At 38.2% G+C, this 19,332-nt stretch overlaps 2 protein-coding genes across 6 annotated transcripts in view; one reads left to right on the top strand and one right to left on the bottom strand.

The window, feature by feature from the left end:
- prdm6 (PR domain containing 6) overlaps window positions 1–19,332 on the bottom strand; it is a 110,781-nt gene that overhangs the window by 29,213 nt on the left and 62,236 nt on the right. For all 5 annotated transcript variants that reach the window (XM_044197589.1, XM_044197586.1, XM_044197584.1 and 2 more), the window contains exon 6: window positions 6,404–6,528. In XM_044197589.1, the coding sequence (XP_044053524.1) occupies window positions 6,404–6,528 (125 nt within the window). The remainder of the gene's footprint in view (window positions 1–6,403; window positions 6,529–19,332) is intronic.
- LOC122876823 (trichohyalin-like) lies at window positions 11,232–16,898 on the top strand. Its single transcript, XM_044197581.1, has 4 exons — window positions 11,232–11,345; window positions 11,475–11,623; window positions 12,349–12,409; window positions 13,264–16,898. The coding sequence occupies exons 3-4, from the start codon at window positions 12,391–12,393 to the stop codon at window positions 16,281–16,283; spliced, it is 3,039 nt and encodes a 1,012-aa protein (XP_044053516.1). The 5' UTR covers window positions 11,232–11,345; window positions 11,475–11,623; window positions 12,349–12,390; the 3' UTR covers window positions 16,284–16,898.

Genomic DNA, 19,332 nt, shown 5'->3' with positions numbered 1-19,332 from the left:
TGTCGGACGCCGTGTTTCTATTTATTCCTGTCGCAGACGTGCATATTTTACGGATTCGGTGTGGACAGAGAGCGTCCGATGTTACGCGATAGTCGGACGCTCACATTCAGTTAGGACACGGTGTGAGTGTCTCTGTCTTCCTCTCTTTACTGGTATGAAGTATTGTTCAGATTATGTTGCCAGAGCTTTGTTAGTAATCAATAACGATAAGTTACCAGAGATAATAAAGTCTTATAAAATCAATAGAGGCAATTACAATAATGGTAATAATAATATGTCAAATAAAAAAGAGATGTGAATATGAAGTACAGAGGAGTTTACTGCAGAGGTGGACAAAATGGAAAACATCCTCCTCACTCTCTTTCTTCTGTCCTTCCTGAACACTTCATCCCTCTTTTTATTTCCCTGAACCTCTTCTCTCCTCTATCTGTCCTTCACACTTATTGTTGAGTCTACTCTTGTCTCTTTTTCCCTTTTCTCCTCTTCCACCCTGTCCTCTCCTCCCCCACTTCTATATTTTCTCTCTTTTCCCTTCTCCTAGCCTTCATCTCGTCTTCTTTCCTATGTTCTTCTCCCTTCTTTTCTTTTCTCCTGTCCTCGCTTCTCTCACTCACAGCGTTTTCTCCTCTCATCCTTTTGTCCTCTTCCTCTCCTTCTCTTTATCTTCTTCTTATGCTCCCATAAAAACAACTCATCTCCACATTATTGCTGCTGCTACATGCTGGAGAAACAAGTAGGAGTAGGAGAAAGGAGAGAAAAAAATGTGTTACGGAAAAGATAAAAGAAAAAGAGGAAACAAGAAAGAGGAGGAGACGGAAGAAGAAGAGAATATGAAGAGGAGAAAGAAAATGAGGAGTCCCCCTGAAGTGATTTTTCCTTTTCTGTCTGTGCACATGTTGTTGTTGTTAGGCGGCGGCCAGGCTGCGGAGCGTCAAGCCGACAGGCTGTGATTGGATGGAACGTGCATGAGTAAACAACCACAGGGTGTGTGTGCTTTGATAGTGTGTTGAGGTTGCGTGTGTTTTCCTGGTTTGGCTCTAATGTGTTCTCCGGTCGTCTTTAATGTGTGTGTGTGAGAGAGTTCTTGTATCTATGTAAGCAAGTGTATATGGGAATGTGTGTTTAATGCTATGTGTGTGTCTAATGGTGTTTGTTGTGTGTGTGTGTGTATTTGAATTTACTTAAATTAATTTTTTGGCAATGTTATAATTCAATTCAATTTCTGTTCATTATTTCCTCTTAATTTTCTTAATTCAGACTTGAATTAACTTTCTTAGTTTCATTTTACTCATTTTAAATCTAAATCTAAAGCAGAACAAGTGAAACAGAAGCATTTTCTCTCCCTCCCTGTTGCCATTTGGTGCACTACGGTTTCTTCCATTCATTACTTTTTGTTAAATTTATAGCTGCATTATGTATAATTGTTCTTAATTAAGACTATTTGTTTGTTTTTAAAAGATGATCATTGACTTTAGTTTTAACACAAAGGCATCATTCGCCTGATTTTCAGATTTATTTATTTTTCTTGAAACACGACTCTGGTCTGTAAATAATGAGCCTAAATCTAGAAATCAGATCACTAGAATATTTTTAATCACTGGTCAGAGCTGTTGAGCTGAGTTCATTAAATGCTGCAGTTGTTCAGTAACATGATGGTCTGATAGAGTAGGGCCAGCCCTGATTTTTTTTTGTCCCAATGAAAACCTCTAAATCTCACCTACTGTAGGTAACAGCTCACAGAGTTGCCTTTGCATTTTAATTGGTGGATTTAAGTGGGATTTTGACCGTGTGAGCAGGTCAGTGCTCATTGCCAGGATGTTGATCATCTGCCTCCTGTGGCTTCAGATTTGTGCGGTTGCTGGTTCAAATCTCTGAGCTTACACTGATTACAAACAGTAAGTGCACTAACAGTAAGACACTAACTGGTCCAGTGGAGCTACATGGTGACCAACAGCAGACGATTTACCTAAAAATTCAAGTGTTTTCTACCTCCTGTATTTTCAATCTAACTATGCCTTTAATGTTAATGTGTCACTGCGCTCCAGAATTGTTTAACAATACATTTTGAAAATGTAAACCCATTGTGTGAAAGTAGAACTTCTCTGTGACAATTTAAGTAAAGCTAAGGCCAGGTGTGGTGTGTTAGAAAAAGATGGCGTGCCAGTCAAATTCATTTCACTGAGTCCGAGTTAAACCAAAAATGATGACAAAATTATCTATTTTACACCATAATTGTTAATCAATTTCCCTTTAATCTTTTATTTTTTTCCTCTGATAATGAAGACTGATTCAAAGGATGGCAGATTTACTGACATACCCGCTGTCATTTTCTGCTATTTTTGTACAAAATTATTTTTTTATCTTGGCTTACATTGTCACAAAACAGTTTTATTTTCGTGCAGCAGGTTTGGGATTTGCAAGATTCATTGATATACACACTTTGTGGGTTCTGACGGCTTAAATTCGCTTCCTGACAGATTGCACATTGCAACACCCAAATACAGAAGATAAATCAAGAGCTACAGGGAACTGTGGCTGTACTGGACAGCACCCAGTCTAAATGTGCTTAGTCAGCTCTCTCTGCACTAATAAACGTCAAAATTTTAAATGTCTGTTCCACAGAGGACAGAAAGTCACAGTCCTGCTGTCTCCAGTGCAGAGTTTTGACGTCACACTCATCCTTTGTGGGCACAATCAGCAGATAACGATGTCATGGAAAGCCCAAATGCAGTTAGTAGCAAAATGTCTTTAATTTAGAGCAGAGCTGCTGTCTTTCAGTTTGTACAAAAGAAGCATAATCTAATTTCACTTCATTTGGATGTGAACAAACTTTTTTCACTGCAGGGTGGAACAGCAGCAAATCCTCCAGTCTTTGTTCGCCCTCTGCCAGAGTGTGTGTAGGTACACAATGAATCCATGTGTGCGAATGTGTGCGTTTAGTGCATCTGTACTTTTGAGGGCCAAATGTCTTCACAGGGATAGAGAATTGAAATCATCTTTGGCAGTTTTTATTCTTAGAGTTTTTGTTAGATGAAGCGTAGGACTTTAGGACAATGACGATGATGAAAAAATTGACAGCAAAATCATCTGTGTCAAACTGGTAGATCGCTGGATCTGGTGGCACCACATTGCTTTAGCATACGTATTACCACAATTTCAATTTGATCTATTTCAATCTACACAGTTGCCAGTTTATCAGGTACACCTACCTAAAACTAATGCAGTCTAATACAACAGTCCTGCAATAAAAACCTCGTTCATGAAGATTATAATGATTAGTTTTGTTTTGTTTTAGAGAGGTGTTGATTCGTCTTTATGATCATTTTGGAGAATGTAGTTTGTGGTGCTGTTGAATTGTATTGCATTATACTGACAGATGTTCCTATTATTTTGTCCACCCCATTTATATCAATGAGGGTAGGTTAAATAACAGAAACACCTCTCTGTAGAATGCAATACAGTTCATTACGTGGAGGACTCCGACATTTCCGACTTTGGATCTATCCAGTGGTAGTATTAAAGGCGCTGCACAAATTCAATTCAATTTTATTTTTATAGCGCCAATTCATAACAGAAGTTTTCTCATTGCACTACTACACTAAAAAAATCCACATATTAGCTTTAATCTGTAGGCCATGTGATATAAAACACTGATAATGTTTGGGACATATAAATATTCTCAGTTATCCAGATCTTGGCATATTAGCTGTCACAGAAAACTCAACTATTGTCTTAACAAAGTTTCCCCACTCACCCAAGAGGCAAGGAAACACTGTGAGGAACTGTTGTAATACAACAACAGTAACTTTGGAAGATGCCTATTTGATTTGTCTGACTTTGACTGCTAAATATCAATAGTTTAAATTACACTTACACAAAAGTTACTCAAGTTTTGAAGAAAAGGAAAGCTAAAAGTTGGAAAAAGTAAGACGACGAGATGGAGCAACGGCAGCAGGCAGCATGAGCAAGGGGAGATTTTGACCTGCTAGTGGCACTAGATGAAAAGTCAGAAGAAAGTCATTAGGATTCATCCTGTGAGGACCATGCAAGTCTGCACTAAATCCATCCAGTGATTGTCAAAATATTTTACTTCGGGCTAACATGTTCCAATCAACAGACATGACCACCACTTCGGCCACGCAGCTAATGCGGTTAAAAAACTACATTTTTGTTGAAATAAAGGAAAAAGGTTTCGTAAGTAATGTATTGTCAAACCAGGTCCTCATAAACATAGTAATACAAATGTGAGTGAGTGTGTGTGTGTGTGTGTGTGTGAATGCAACTGTGTGTGTGCAGAGGCTGCCACAGTCCTGTCATGATGAACGATGTCATGTAAAAGAGTCGTTCCATCTGTAAAACAAACCAGTTTGTGGCCAAACGTCTCTAATTTGCAATCAGCACGATCTTATTTAACTGCGACTCTGTGAAATACGAGCTCCTAATTTAATTCATTTCAATTTAGATTCCACAGATTAAATCTCCTTTTTCATGTTTTGTTTTCTGCTCCATAATTGTGTAAGAAAAAAAAATGTCAAAGTTTGTTTTTCCCCCTGCAGGGAGTTACTCTGTCAAATCCACAGAAAAACAGTTTGAATGGAAAAGATATAAACAGGCTGACTGAGCAGAAAACTGGAGGATATGTAAACAAAAATAAATTAGTGACAGAGAAACAGAGAGGATGGATTGAAGACAGAGGGAGGAGAAATAAAAGACAAGGAAACACAGAGTGAGGTGGAGGAAGAAAGAAACAGACAAAGGCCAGGAGAGACAGAAAGACGAATAAAGAAACTTCACCAGCATTTGTAATGTGTTAACACACACAATAGTCCATGTTTGTTAATGAGAATCGTGTGTTGAGGACATTCACATCCCAGTTCGTCAAAAATGTTTCAACCAGCTGAAATCACGAAAATGTTTGAGCAGACTTTCACGAAACAACCTGACTTTGAGTCAAGCTTTAGGAGGGGCTTTGTAACCACAATACATAATACTTTTCAAGACTGTTTTACAAACAAATATAAGGAAATTTAAGCCTGATTACTGAATGTAACAGGAAGCATTTCACATGCATTTTTACAGGTTATAAAACGTATGACTGTTTTGGCAAAAATGTAAAAAGAATCACATTAAATGTTTATATAATAAAGTTAAGACCTCATAATTTCAGAGTTCTTAAGACCTGATATTTGTAAAATCTAATTTAAGACACATGAATACTAGAAGAAACATGGCAAGATTTAGGAAAGACACAAACAGAAAGCTTCAACAAGTTTAGATAAAACTCAAATTGCTCCTCTTAGTCATTCTTGTAACTGTTCTTTAACTTTCTGCCCCAAAAGTAATACATATTCAAAATGAGTTATTTGATTTTGCAACATAGCTTGAAAATTGTCAATCCAAACAAGAACCAAGTGGACTTCTGAGTTAAAACATGACCAAACATCACCAAATTGGGAGTTATGAGGTTTTCATAAATCAGCTGAAATATGCTGACATAAGATGGACAATCCTGGATAAAAGACAGAGGTCCATAATGTGTATATTTTTGTTTGCAGCAGGAGAAGAGGATGAAAAGTTTCGATGGAAAACTCGTCTTTTCTTTCTTGCTTCATGACACAAGAAGAGAGAGGCAGCGGGCCACAGAGTGCCTACATTTTAACAAACAAAAGACTTCTTCCAGTCTTGTTTTGACTGGCTCGGTCGGTCAGACAAATAAATCAGACAGCAGCAAGTTTGTAAAAAAACCTGCATTCACCGCGTTGTTTTCATGGCGGGCCCGCAGCTTTCCTCTAGTCTAAGAGTTTAAATGCTGTCGGTAATAAAATTAGAGCGACATCCAAAGAAAACTGCTGTTCTTTTCCTGCAGACAGACCGAACACAGAGCCGAGAGGTTTGGCTTTTGTTTGGAAGTTTGGAGCATTTAGATGTTACAGTCACATTTACATCTGAAACATTTAGCTGATGGTTTTATCAGTGTTCAGTGACTTGCTTCAGCGCGAGGCAGCTGTGGGAACCGGAACCCGTCACCTTCTAGTTAAGAGGATGACTCTTTTGTTACTTTGAGAACTTTTTCTTAACTATTCAGCGAGTGTAAATGGTTTATTTTCTTGCTCAAGCACACTTCAGCCAGACGTACTATACAGCAGTTATCTGTTCTGGAAATCAAACCTGAGGCCTGATGGAGTTTTAGAAGAGACAATGTAATGTTACAACAGTAAATGTCTTGTTGTTTGAGTGAGTCCCTAAAATCAAGGATTATTTCTATAGCTGCCATTTTGAAACAGGTGTTCATAAAACATACAGGGAGAAATCCAACATAGAGAAAGCAGAGAGACAAAGAGAAAAGAAAAAGAATAAAGACAAGTAAGAAGGGAAGAAAGAAAGGTCAGTAGTGTTCTCTCACAGTTTTCGTCCTGAGCGATGCACTGCAGCGGGATGCCGAAGAAGGAAGTGTAGGAGTCATTGTACCAAACCAGCAGCTCTGTTCCTCTGGGGATATCCATACATGCTCTGTAGAAGATACAGGACCTGAAATAAAACACATACACATTTCATTTGAAAAGTGCAACATAAGTTATTACTGTCTTATGGATATTATAAAAATTATGAAACATCAAAGTGCAGCATCCTGAAAATATCCAAATAAGTCAATTAAGTGCAAAGATGCAGAACAGGAGGGATGCAGGTCCAGTTTGGAGTCTGGATGTGCTGCTCAACTCATGCTTAAGAAATCAAGAAAATAAAAAATCATATTTAAACACCCTTTCAGCTTGAAAATGCTCCCTTCACTTATTCGAAAAATTCAAAGTACCTGAGTATGTCACTAAAGTTCTATGATTTCTGGATTATCACCAGAGACGGTGAGATGAGTGAACGTGATGGTGCCTCCGTTGGGGTCTACAGCAATGGTTCCCAACCTGCAGGTCGGGACCACCACTAAGTGGGGTCTGAGGGGGGTCGCAAGAAAATTAAGATGGATGGATAAGCAGAAACAACATTTTAGCTACACAAACTGTTGTTTCAGACTTGCCCCCTAATCTTGCTTCTTCCTTGTGAAATACTACAATATTTTACCTCCTCAAGCCTCATATGGTGACTCAACTGGTGACGAAGGGTACACATACCTTTGTTTTTATGGGCCACAAGGTAAAACAGTTGCTAACCACTGGTTTACAGTGGTACTAAATTTTCTCTGCTAGCAGCCAGATTTTACTATTATTATCTTATGAAGATGTATGACACATTAAAGTGCAGCAGCAAGAACTACAGCATCTTGAAAATTAATTTGACTTTGATATATTTTGACCTGCTGGTGGCGCTAGAGAAAAGGTCAGAGGGTCATTAAAATCATCAAGAAAATTCTCCTCTGAGGACCATGAATATCCACAGTTAACTTCATGTTTATCTGGCCAGTAGGTGTTTGGATAACTCACTTGATCAACATGCTGAACCGGCGGACTAACAGACCTGCAGACGGGACACTGTGAGGTGTCAGTGACTCCGTCCAGATCTGATTTTGGAAATGCCTCCCATCTGATAACAGCTCGATTTCACATCTGACCAAACCCAAATGATTTATGGGAAATATCTGGTGTCTCTCACTCTCTTCAGACCAACTAATGACCATGATGTTGTTCAAACACACAGCCAGTGAGCTGACGGTTCCTGGGTCACGCCGGCGCTAAAACAACACCTCATCCACCCAAAAACATCATTCTAACAACATGAGCAAACTCCACGTTCAAACCCACATTTTCATATCCAGCCCAAACTATTTTAAAACAATTTCCCACATGTTTTTTTCTCCCACCGGGATGGCAGGGTGTCAGACAGATCAGATTGTAACTGAGAGGTCACAGGTTCAACTCCCACATGAGTCCCATGTTTTCCTGCCAAAGTGCCTTCGAGCCAGAAAACTAATTACTCTTTGCGAACAGCTTGAGTCAACCACTTAAAGTGAAAATAAATGATATTTAATCCAAACCCTAACTACTTTTTAATGTCCAGATAATTCAAAGCACATTGAGTTTCCTCATATGAGAAACGTTCAACTAATGAAGTTTGACTTCACTTCACTAAAACGCTTCTTGATGCAATCAAAGACCCCATTTAACAATCACACTGTTAAAATACATCCAAAACCAGAGTTCAACATCAAATCCAAGCCTGCTCAGTCAAGAAATACACAAACATGAAAAATATACTGGTGGTTTTTAACATTTTGGCCCATAACCTAAATATCGTGTTGATTTTACATTATTGCTGACCATTTTCTATTTTTAGATTGATTTCCTTCAAGGCAGACATTGGTTCCATTTGATTTCTATGAAACACCTGAAACTTTCTGCAGATAGATAATCCATCACAGTCACAATTTAGACAAATTTATTTTTTCTGACAAAGTGACTCAAGGGAAGATGGGAGAATAAACAGTGAGAAAGAGAATTTGAGGAGGATAAATAACTGAAGGAGAAAAAGACAAATAGACAACAAAATTAAAGACGACAAAAAGAAAAGCCAAAGAGGGAGGAGGAGGAGGAGGAGGAATGACGTAAAGACACACAAAGCTAAAATACCAAGAGGGAGGAAATGAAAGAAAGAAAAGAAAGAATGAAAGAGGAAACCAGAAGTAGAAAAATACTGATAGACAGAAAGAGAGGGATACTATAGAGCAGTCACCTACAGGGGGTGGAAAAACAGATACACCTCTCAGCCCATTAGAGTCCCGGTCTCATAAAGTTTGTTTTTTGATGAGGCTGTTGGAGGGTGCTAGTTTCGTCATGATGTACAGAAAGCTGATGTTAACACTCAGGATTGTGGGTGTGCCGGAATACCAGTTTTATTATGTAAGATGGTGAAACATAATGATGGTGACAATACTGCCAACAATGTCTATTACTGTCATTAGCCACATAACTTGCATCACAATTCCACAAAAGGAAGACAAACAGACCAGTACAGCATTTGTTGCATTGTAGTATTGCAATAGTAGTAGGAGCAGTGCTAGTGGCTTGTAAGAGACAAACATGTTACACCCACAAGAAATCAGAACACGTATGAAAACAGAAACGAATGCTGACGGAAACTGCATTCACACACTGCATTCGCAGTAATTCGCACTCAACTGTCCTAAACCTATCGTGACCATACCATATATATATATATATATATATATATAGTGATAGTTTTGGGAAAAATAATCGTAGCATGAAATTTGGATACCGGCACAAACTCACAATTGTGCATTTTCCCTGTTAATAAGAGTGAGTGAAAGTACTGATACAGATCAGAAATGTTTGAAGAGAGCATTTAGTTGAACAAGTTGAACTGAGCCTGAAGATCTATGTTTGAGAGCGTGTGTGTGTGTGTATGTTTTATTAATTCTTTCCACAGGGGGGAGGGGTGGGGTGGTGTTGGACCCATGTGAAAACACAGCCAGGAATGAGCAGGCTATAAATCAAACATACCCAATGACCTCCCAGGATAAAAAGAGAGAGAGAGACGTCCACAAACATGCAGCGGCTTGTATGTATTTAAAACAAATGTATGTGTTTAATACATACATGCTGCTACACTCGGGCGGGGCTTTGTTATAAATCAAACACATCCAACAGGCTCTCAGGTATGAAAAATAAAGACCCCTGCTGCCTTACAGCAGCGTGGTTGAGTTTAAAATCGTTCGTCTGGCAGATCAGTGGGGCGCAGTATCGTCAGCCCTCAGATCTTTCTTCTGTTCTCTGTTTTCATACAAAGCAAAAATAGCTTTATAAACAGCTTTTAAATAATAACATACATACCAACAGTGTGAGATTATAAATCGAACAACCCAAATACCTTACAAGGTGTAATAATGTGTCTACATGTGTAAAAACATGTTTATCTAAAACATTCATGCTGACACAGCGTCACAAAGCCAGTCTACAATTTCAGTGGTCTGGCCATTTTCTGGGGTTTGTAGAATCTACGACCAAAATGACTTTACAGGCAATTAGATCATCCTCTAACAAGTCAGAGCTGCAAAAACCAGCAACAGCCAGTGATTTAAACTTTTATCAAAGCCAGTCAACAGAAGAAGGAAAACATCTCAATGGAGAAAGGCCTTCAGTCCCTCCTTCCATTTTTCAGTGTTTCAAACCGATCTTTGAACTTTATCTCCAACTTAGCATTTTGGCCTTATTCAAAAGCATTGGAGAAGAGGCCCAAAGACCAATTTCTAACCCAAAGGAGAAGGAAATAAATCAGAATGCAATGTAGCAGGACAGGCTAGAGTGTGAATAAGGGGGACAACCGTCACTTCTTTAAACTGGAAACTTGCTCTATTGATTTCATTATCTGTATTGATAAAGGAACCTGAAGTCCAGGGGTCCAGTGTCATTTTTCAAGTCTGAAAATTTTAGACTGATCAGTTGCACTTCAACAGAAGAGGCAATAACCTGACAGTCTTTGGTTTTCTTCGAAAACATTTATGTCCATCAACAGGGAATTGAACTAATTTCATGACTTTGTCTGATTAAATAAGCTGTTGGTCATTAACATTTACATGTGTACGCTTCAAGTCTTCCATAAAGGAAACAGTAAACTGTTTTGATAAGTTGCCTGTGGCTGTATCCTGGTATGGACGAGTTTTACCAGTTTTTCTGAGCGTTGACGAGAAATCACGTGCACTCACACACACCTGTTCCCGTCTTAATGTAACTTCCAAATTACAGACCTTGCAGTTTGGGTTTTTTCCTATGATAGGCCCTCAAGTTTAAGCTAATATCTCTGTCTCTACAGGAGTCCCCTTTATAGCACAACCAAAGGTCTTACACCCAACTGTAGATATTATTATAATACATGGACATCTCTTAAATTAGAACTTCCACTTTGATTTGGAGGTGTGCGTGTTCTGTGCATGCACCTTGTAGGAAAAAACTGCTTTCGATGTCACTTGATCTGTTATCGTCATATGCTCGATCCTGGTTAAAGCATTAGAGGTTCAAATACTGCAGAGTGAAGTTTTAGTGAAGATTGTTCTGTTTCCACATTTATGCCACAGCCCACCACAGTTAACCCAAGACTCTAAATCATACTAGCTGTGTCAAAGGTAGCAGATGTAATGATCCATCTATAACTAGCTTCAGCTCAACTTAAAAAGTCATGAGCTGTCATACTTGTGCAATGACAACAACTGCACAAGTATGCCTCCATTGGTCCTTTGTCGGTGTGTAGGCCCTGCCCATTCATTGTTGTCATACCTAACTCTGTTGGCAAAAAAGAAGTCTTGAGTGAGTTGACTCTTATGAGCTGGGACTTGATTTATGCGCATTGAGAAAGAGTGAGAGAAAGAGTACGAATTTCATCTGGTGAGTAGATTAAACAGAAAATAAATACAACAAATAACCAATGAGAAGTATAAAAACGTACAGAATATATGTGTACATAGCATACAACCTTAATTTGATTAATCAAAATAGTTTATTGATAATCCGCAGGTGTCAAATGTTCAGGCCTGGTGATCTGATGGACCAGAATTTTTCAGTTTGTAGTTATCAGACTAACTACAGCATACTGTTACACAAGATATGGTATGACCTCAACCAAAAATACGATTAAACTGCAATAAAAGATACAAAAACCTCAGGTAAGTGCAGCATGTTTGATTATGTGAAGAGGGAATAGAAATAGATAACTAGCAACAAGCAAAAATCATCATTTTATTTTTGCAAAGTTGGCTTAAATATGAAAATTAAAACAAAATATTTGTTCTGTTTATAATTCAGTTTAAAATGTGTACTTGTGTTTACTGAAACAAAGTTATTCATGCCTCTATCCTAAGTGTTAATTAAGTATATTTTGTCAAGTTATATTTAATAATTTAGCATTCTCTCTCTCTCTCTGCTGACTGACACACATTATTAAGGGGAAAAACAACATTATTCACTATCCTATATGAAAAACTGTAATGAAAGCTTTATTGAGCCAATATTTTGGATATTTATAACACTCAAATGACTCTGTAATGCCACAGGGATGCTTATCCTGTTAGTACTGAACACAGTCCACAGGTTTGTGAATTATCCAGAGTAACCAGGACATTGTTTCTGGAAAGTACAGTGCTTGAATTATGGATCTTTATTTGCATGTGAAGTGGCAAGCATCCATGTCAGAAACATGTGTTTGGTTAATTCTCCTGTCAGTGCCCTTGACCAAGACATTGGTTTAGAACTGGAGTTGGTCCCCGGGCGCTGCACAGTACTACTCCTAATATTTAGGATGGGTTAAATGCAGAGAACGTATTTCACTATACGTTGTACTGTGTATAATTGTGTATGTGACAATAAACTTGATTTGATTTAAACCCAACAGGCACCAACTTCAGCTACTAAAGTGGAATTTCTCTAACACAAGATGGCGATATCAGCATCCGGTAAGTTTAGTAAGACTTCATGTCATAGATATGGTCTGTCCGTGAGGACGAAGACTTTAATGAAATGCATTGCAAGAATAGATATTAGGTCATATAACAAAGAGGAATAAAGGCAGTGGCCCAAACCTAGTATAATACAGTTGCAGGCTAAGAGAATGGAAAGTTGACAACTTTAAAAAGGTACTATGTATAGAATTTTAATGCAATAATAGCATCTTTCAAATGATCCTGATGGCATAAGTTTTTGCTTGTAAAAATGAAACAATCCCAGTCAAAATTGGTGCAGTCTATGTGCTGCATTGAGCCCATTCATCTAAGTGTCCCTGCGTCAAATCTGTAGGTGGGAAAGATGTAGAGGCTTAAATTGCTGTCTAGCACGATGTCATTATTTATACTAACACCAAATGGCCAAAAGTATGAAATGTTTAAATCCATTGTTTGTTTTTTTGTCGTGTATATTGTTTTGTCATGTACATCAAACAGTGTTTGCTTTGTGATGCAAGAAAAAGTAAGGAGAAATCTGACATTAATGTGAATCTAATCTAATTCCAGTGGGGTTCAATGTTCAAAAATTGAACTGAACATAATCCTGTGTTTTGAAGAATCCTCTCTATCCTACAGATAGATTTCTGAATTTTAGACAGATGGCACAGTATCATCTGCATATAACGAAATATAATTAAATATAGTCTTCAAATTCATTATAATTAGAAACCTGTCACTAAACTTCTTTAAAAAAAAATATTACAAAAAAATCAATGTATGAATGACTGACATTAATGAAAAGAGGATAATGATGATTCCCTCATGGAATTGTGGAAATTTGTAATGCTTTTATTCTTATTGTTTTACAGCATCTGAACTTAGGATTGTGATGTTCGGAAAAAGTCAGAATGAAAAAACAACACTAAGTAACTTCATCACTGGAATAAAAGATTGTTCTCATCCAAAACTGAACAAGCAATTTGCGCATATCTACGGAGAGTGGCGAAAAAAACCCTTCACAGTAGTGAAAACAGCAGAAATCTTCAGTCTGCCTGTGGATAAAGTCAAACATGAGATGAAGAAGTGTGTTGCTCATTGTCCCCCTGGACCAAATGTTCTGCTGCTGTTAGTGAAGCCTTCTGATTTCTCTGAGGAGGACAGACAAAAATTTAACTTCATCATGAGCTTCTTTGGAAAAGATGCTTTTAAAAACCTAATGATCATCATAACACAAAATGATAGGGGAGAAAATTCCTCAGTGAACCAACTCATCCAAGACTGCACACAAAGAGAGCACAGAATCAACCTGGATGAAAAAGAATTCCATGACTATGATCTTCAACAACTGATGGAAAAAATGGAGAACATAGTGAGTGAAAACTGTGGACATTTAACCTTTACTGAAGAGACCGATCCCATGGTATCACCTGAATGTGCACCCCCCCCTCTAAACCTGGTAATGTGTGGGAGACATGGGGCCTGGAAGAATTCAGCAGCTAATGCCATTCTTGGAGAAAGAAAGTTTGGTCCACCTGCTGACTCATTAGTGTGTGTTAAAAATGAGGCAGAGGTGTGTGGACGTTGGGTTTCCCTGGTAAAACTGCCTGCCTTGTATGGAAAACCTCAGGAGGCAGTCAAGAAGGAATCACTCAGGTGTATCTCCCTCTGTGATCCTGAGGGCGTCAATGCCTTCGTCCTGGTCCTACCTGTGGGTCCCCTCATTTATGAAGACAAGAAAGAGTTAGAGACCATCCAAAATACTTTCAGCTCTCGAGTCAATGATTTCACCATGATTCTTTTTATTACAGAGGCAAATCCTAACTTTCCACCAGTTGAAAAGTTTCTGCAGGAAAACAGAGACATCCAGCAGAGCTGTGGAGGACGATATGTTGTCTTCAACATCAAGGACAAGCAGCAGGTCTCTAAGGTGTTACATACTGTAGAAAACATGAGAGTTGTGGGATGCAGAGGCTTCACAAAAGGTATGTTTCCCGAGCCTTCGGCGAGTCAGCTTAGAAGACATGTATCTTTAAAAAATGAGGAAGGTTACAGGCCTAAATATCAGAGTAGAGAGTTTCCCAGGAAGGTGAAGAGGACAGAGTCTTTCATGATGGCCAAGAGTAGAGAGCCTCCCAGGATGGTGAAGAACCGAGAGTCTCCCAGGATGGTGGAGAACAGAGAGCCTCTCAGGATGGTGCAGAGCAGAGAACCTCTCAGGATGGTGGAGAACAGAGAGCCTCTCAGGAAGGTGCAGAGCAGAGAGCCTCTCAGGATGGTGCAGAGCAGAGAGTGTCTCAGGATGGTGCTGATTGGGAAGACTGGTTGTGGAAAGAGTGCCACTGGAAACACTATTTTGGGCAAAGAATGTTTCAAATCGAAAGTCTGCATGAAGTCAGTGACCAGGCTTTGCCAAAAAGAAGAGGGAGAGATTGATGGGCAGCCTATCACTATGGTGGACACTCCCGGGTTGTTCGACACGACTTTGTCCAACAATGAAGTTCAACAGGAGCTTGTGAAATGCATCAGCTTGTTGGCTCCAGGACCTCATGTGTTTTTATTAGTCCTGCAGATCGGCCGCTTTACACAAGAGGAAAAAGAAACTGTGGAGCTTATCAAGACATTTTTTGGCAAGAAGTCAGAAGACTTCATCATTGTTATATTTACCAGAGGAGATGAACTTAAAGAACAAACAATTGAGGATTTCATAGAGGAAGACACTGAGGGCTTCCTCAAAAAACTGACAACTGAATGTGGAGGAAGATACCAGGTCTTCAATAACAATGATCAGAAGAATCGTTCTCAAGTCAGCAAGCTGCTGAACAAGATTGAGGCAATGGTCAAGAAAAATTATGGTGGCTATTACACTTCAGAGATGTTCAGAGAGGCAGAGGCAGCCATACAAAAGGAAATGGAGAAGATCATGAAGGAGAGGGAACCCGAGATACAGAGGGAGCAGAGGGACCTTGAAAGAAAACATCAAGAAGAAATGCGGAAGAAGAAAATGAAAATGGCAGAGCTAATAAGTGAATTTGATCAAGAAAAGGGAGCCAAACTAGTCAAAGAACAGGAGGACCACCTGAGACAGGAGCAGGAGAAGAGGAAAAGAGAAAGGGAAAGGAGAGAAGAAGAGGAAAGGAATAAGAAAATGCAGGAGGAATTCCAACGACACGAGTGGGAACAAAAACTTGAAAGTCTGGAGAAAAAACTTAAATATGGATCAGAAAAAACCTCAACTGCTGAAAGGATGGTATTAATACGAAGTAGAGAAGACATGAGAAAAGAACATGAGGCTTGGGAGCAGGAAAGTAGGGAATGGTGGGCGAAACGACATCAAGAAGATGAACAGAGACGAGAGGAGCAAACACGACTCATAAAGCTCAGAGAACAACATGAGCAGGAATTAAAAAGATATGAAAACGAAAGGAAAGAAGAAGCCAGAATCAGAAGAGAACAAGAGGAAAGAGAATGGAAAGAAGTACAAGAAAACCATAAGAAGAAACTGGAGGAAATAAGGAGGAAAAATGAAGAGGAGGCCAGAAAGCAAGCTGAAGAATTCAATGAATTCAGACAGACATACACCAACAATGTTTGGGCTGAGATGGAAAAGTATGGAAAGGAAATAGAGGATCTGAAGCTGGAGCAAAAAAACCAAAATGACTTGATGATAAGACGGCTGAGCAGAAACAAAGTATACCGGAAAGACTTTGATAAATTGAAGCAAAGACAAGAACAAGAAATGGATGAGCTGAAATCGACACTTTTCTACAACAAAGAAAGTCTGAACAAAGAAATCAATGAGCTAAAGAAAACACATGAGGAGGAAATAAATGACTGGATACAGGAACATGTGAAAAAAGCCATAGACAACAAGGCTTGTTGCATTTTATGAGATGTTTCGTTTTTTTCTAACAGTGGAACAGTTTCACCTCCAAAACTGTGAACTTTTGTTTTGAGGACTTAAAATATTAAAGGTTCAATGTGTAAGATTTAAGGGGGTCTATTTGCATAATATGGCAATAATATTCACCAGTATATAATCACCTGAAAATAAGAATTGTTGAGTTTTCATTACCTTAGAATAAGCCCTTAATATCAGAGAGAGCGGGTCCCCTTCCACCATGGAAGGAAGAGTCCACCATGTTGAACCACTACATTTCTACAGAACAGACCAACCAAACACCGGCTCTAATAGGGCCGTTCGGATTTTTCGCAAGTTTAGCGGCCATTATAGTTTCTCCTACACGCTTGGAAGGGGAGGGTGAGGTGAGCGGAATTCAGTTGGTTGTAATCTGCACAACTTCACTGCTAGATGCCACTAAATACTACACACTGCTCCTTTAAGTGAAATCGAATTTGTAAAATGTAAATGCAAATGCAAAATGTAAACTAGTGACACCTGATGACAAGTTATATGGTTATAATCATGTATTTATTTTTGTTTTACAAGGAATGTATATTGTCTCATTTATATTAATAACTGCAGTCATAAATTTTAACTAAACATCCAGGCTCACACTATTTATTCTTTAGTTCAGCTGTGTTTAATTACAGAATGTTTATACTGTATTTGTCATTTGTCACCACATTTTATTTAAGGTAAGATGCCTTAATTAGTCATTTAGAATGAAATTTTCTCTGCACATTCTGCAAATATATTCTCTCGTTTCTTTTAAACATACTACACTATTCTAAAAATGTATATAGATGAATGAAGTGTTTGAATCGTTACATTTTGGTGTAACTTTTTTTCCTTGCAGAGCTGACGTATGAAAATTGCTAAGTATTCTCTACTGTGACAATGTTGGGAGTCTACGGTCCATTAGTCTACAAACCACAGTCTTTACAGAGGTGGCCATACTGTATGGTGCAGGGTAAGGAACAAAATTAAGACTACTGAGAAGTCGGAGGAGGATATATCCTTGCCGAAGCCAGCTACTGATCTGGCCAATGATAAGCTAGCGCTGGTAACTGAGAGGCCGGCGGTGGGAAATGACAAGACGACTATTAATTCGACAAGGTGGTAACTCGTACATCTAACCTAACCTAGCAACCCACTGGATCGGCTTCTGGCTTGGCTGGTCATTAGCTTCCGAGGCTGGTTACTAGCATGCAGAGGCTGGCTGGTCACTTTCTTCTGGCCGGACTGGAGCCATATGCGGCGCGTTAATGCCACTAACTGTAGACAAATAGGATTTATCTAGATTATTTCACTTAGTATTCTTTCTCCTACATTTCCTTAGCTGACAATTTATGTGCGGCATTGCTGCTTAGAATGTGCACAAAATATCTTAACTTAAAAACATGTTGAATTGTAGGATACTCTACATTTAAGACCATGCAACTGCCAAGAAAATGTTATATTTAATAGTTTATAAAGACTAGGGCTGAAACAATTCCCCGAATAACTTAATTACTAAAAATCAAATTATTTGCGTCGAAGCTTTATTTAATCCATATAACTATATATGGCGCACTGTGTTTCGCACCCGACACAAGGTACAGTGGTGTGAAAAAGTGTTTGCCCCCTTCCTGATTTCTTATATTTTTGCATGTTTGTCACACTTAAATGTGACAAACATGCAGGGCCATGTAGGTTTGGATTTTGTTTTCCCTTAATAATAACAACCTTCATTTAAAAACTGCATTTTGTGTTTACTTGTGTTATCTTTGACTAATATTTAAATTTGTTTGATGATCTGAAACATTTAAGCGTGACAAGCAAAAAAATAAGAAATCAGGAAGGGGGCAAACACTTTTTCACACCACTGTATATGAAGGCTAGTAAAGAATGTAGGCTACGTTAATTATGGCTATATGATATATGTAATGGCTAGTTAACAACGTAAATCAATTTGGTGGCTAGTTATGATGTCCCAAAGTTAGCTAGGTTTTGTTCAAGATATTAATCACTGAAAATAAAATGCTGCAGTCAATTTGTGAAGGCCTGAGCTGCATTCATGTTATTTATTATTATGACAGTCACAGTTCCTGTCCACTCGTTTCTGCCTCCTACAAATGCCACAAAGAAGACAGTAAGCTTATGTTATGCCTGAAGTGTAGTTAGGTTGAAACTTGTAGTTCTGAAAGTATATAAAGGTGTTTGTTTTTGCATTTCAGAACATGTTTTCTTTAAAGTCCAGAATGTAATATGGCACTTAAATGCACTAAATAGTTTAGTTTTGACAGATAATATCATTGTATGTAATTTAAGCAATAAAAATGTAGATTTTTCTAAAAAGAAAACCAATTAATTGTGCATTAATGTGAGATCTGTCTTACTGTATTTTCTCTTTTGCATATTTACTATTGCTGTTTAATAAAGCAAAAGTATTTCTTATCCGATTACTTGATTAATCGAAGGAATAATTGGAAGAATACTCGATTACTAAAATAATCGATAGCTGCAGCCCTAAAAAGACCATTAGCTATTACATATTAGCCTACCATTACAGTAATCACGCATTACATTTAAACCTACACCAGTTAGCCAAGCTCTCAAGTTGCCTTTTCTGTGGGTTATGAATATGAATGTATAGTCCAACTGATTGTCAATTATCTCCAAGTCAATGATGTATTATGAGAAAGATCTGGTACAGTAGGGTTCACCTAAATGCAGTTTTGTTTAACTGCCAATAGATGTCACCTTAAAGTAAAGACCAGTAAGTGTACTGAACCGATCTATAACCAGCACAGCTCCAATGTGTTAGTCAAAACTTGTAAAATAATTTTCAAATTAGATAACTGATGTTTTACACCATATTTAACATTTATTTCTAATTACATTTACAGAGGGCAATGAGTAGTTACTGAAGTGTTATACATAAATATGACACATTTTGCAGCTTACTTATTAGTGTGGAAGCATTGGCTTTCATTTGTGCATTTTCTAAGTTTGAAAGAGAAACTCAAACCTGAAAAGAAATGCACTTTTGTCCTTT

The sequence above is a fragment of the Siniperca chuatsi genome, linkage group LG5 (assembly GCF_020085105.1).
Source record: "Siniperca chuatsi isolate FFG_IHB_CAS linkage group LG5, ASM2008510v1, whole genome shotgun sequence".
NCBI classification, from domain to species: domain Eukaryota; kingdom Metazoa; phylum Chordata; class Actinopteri; order Centrarchiformes; family Sinipercidae; genus Siniperca; species Siniperca chuatsi.
The sequence above is the reverse complement of the archived record's forward strand: the minus strand, read 5'-3'. Positions and strand labels throughout refer to the sequence as shown.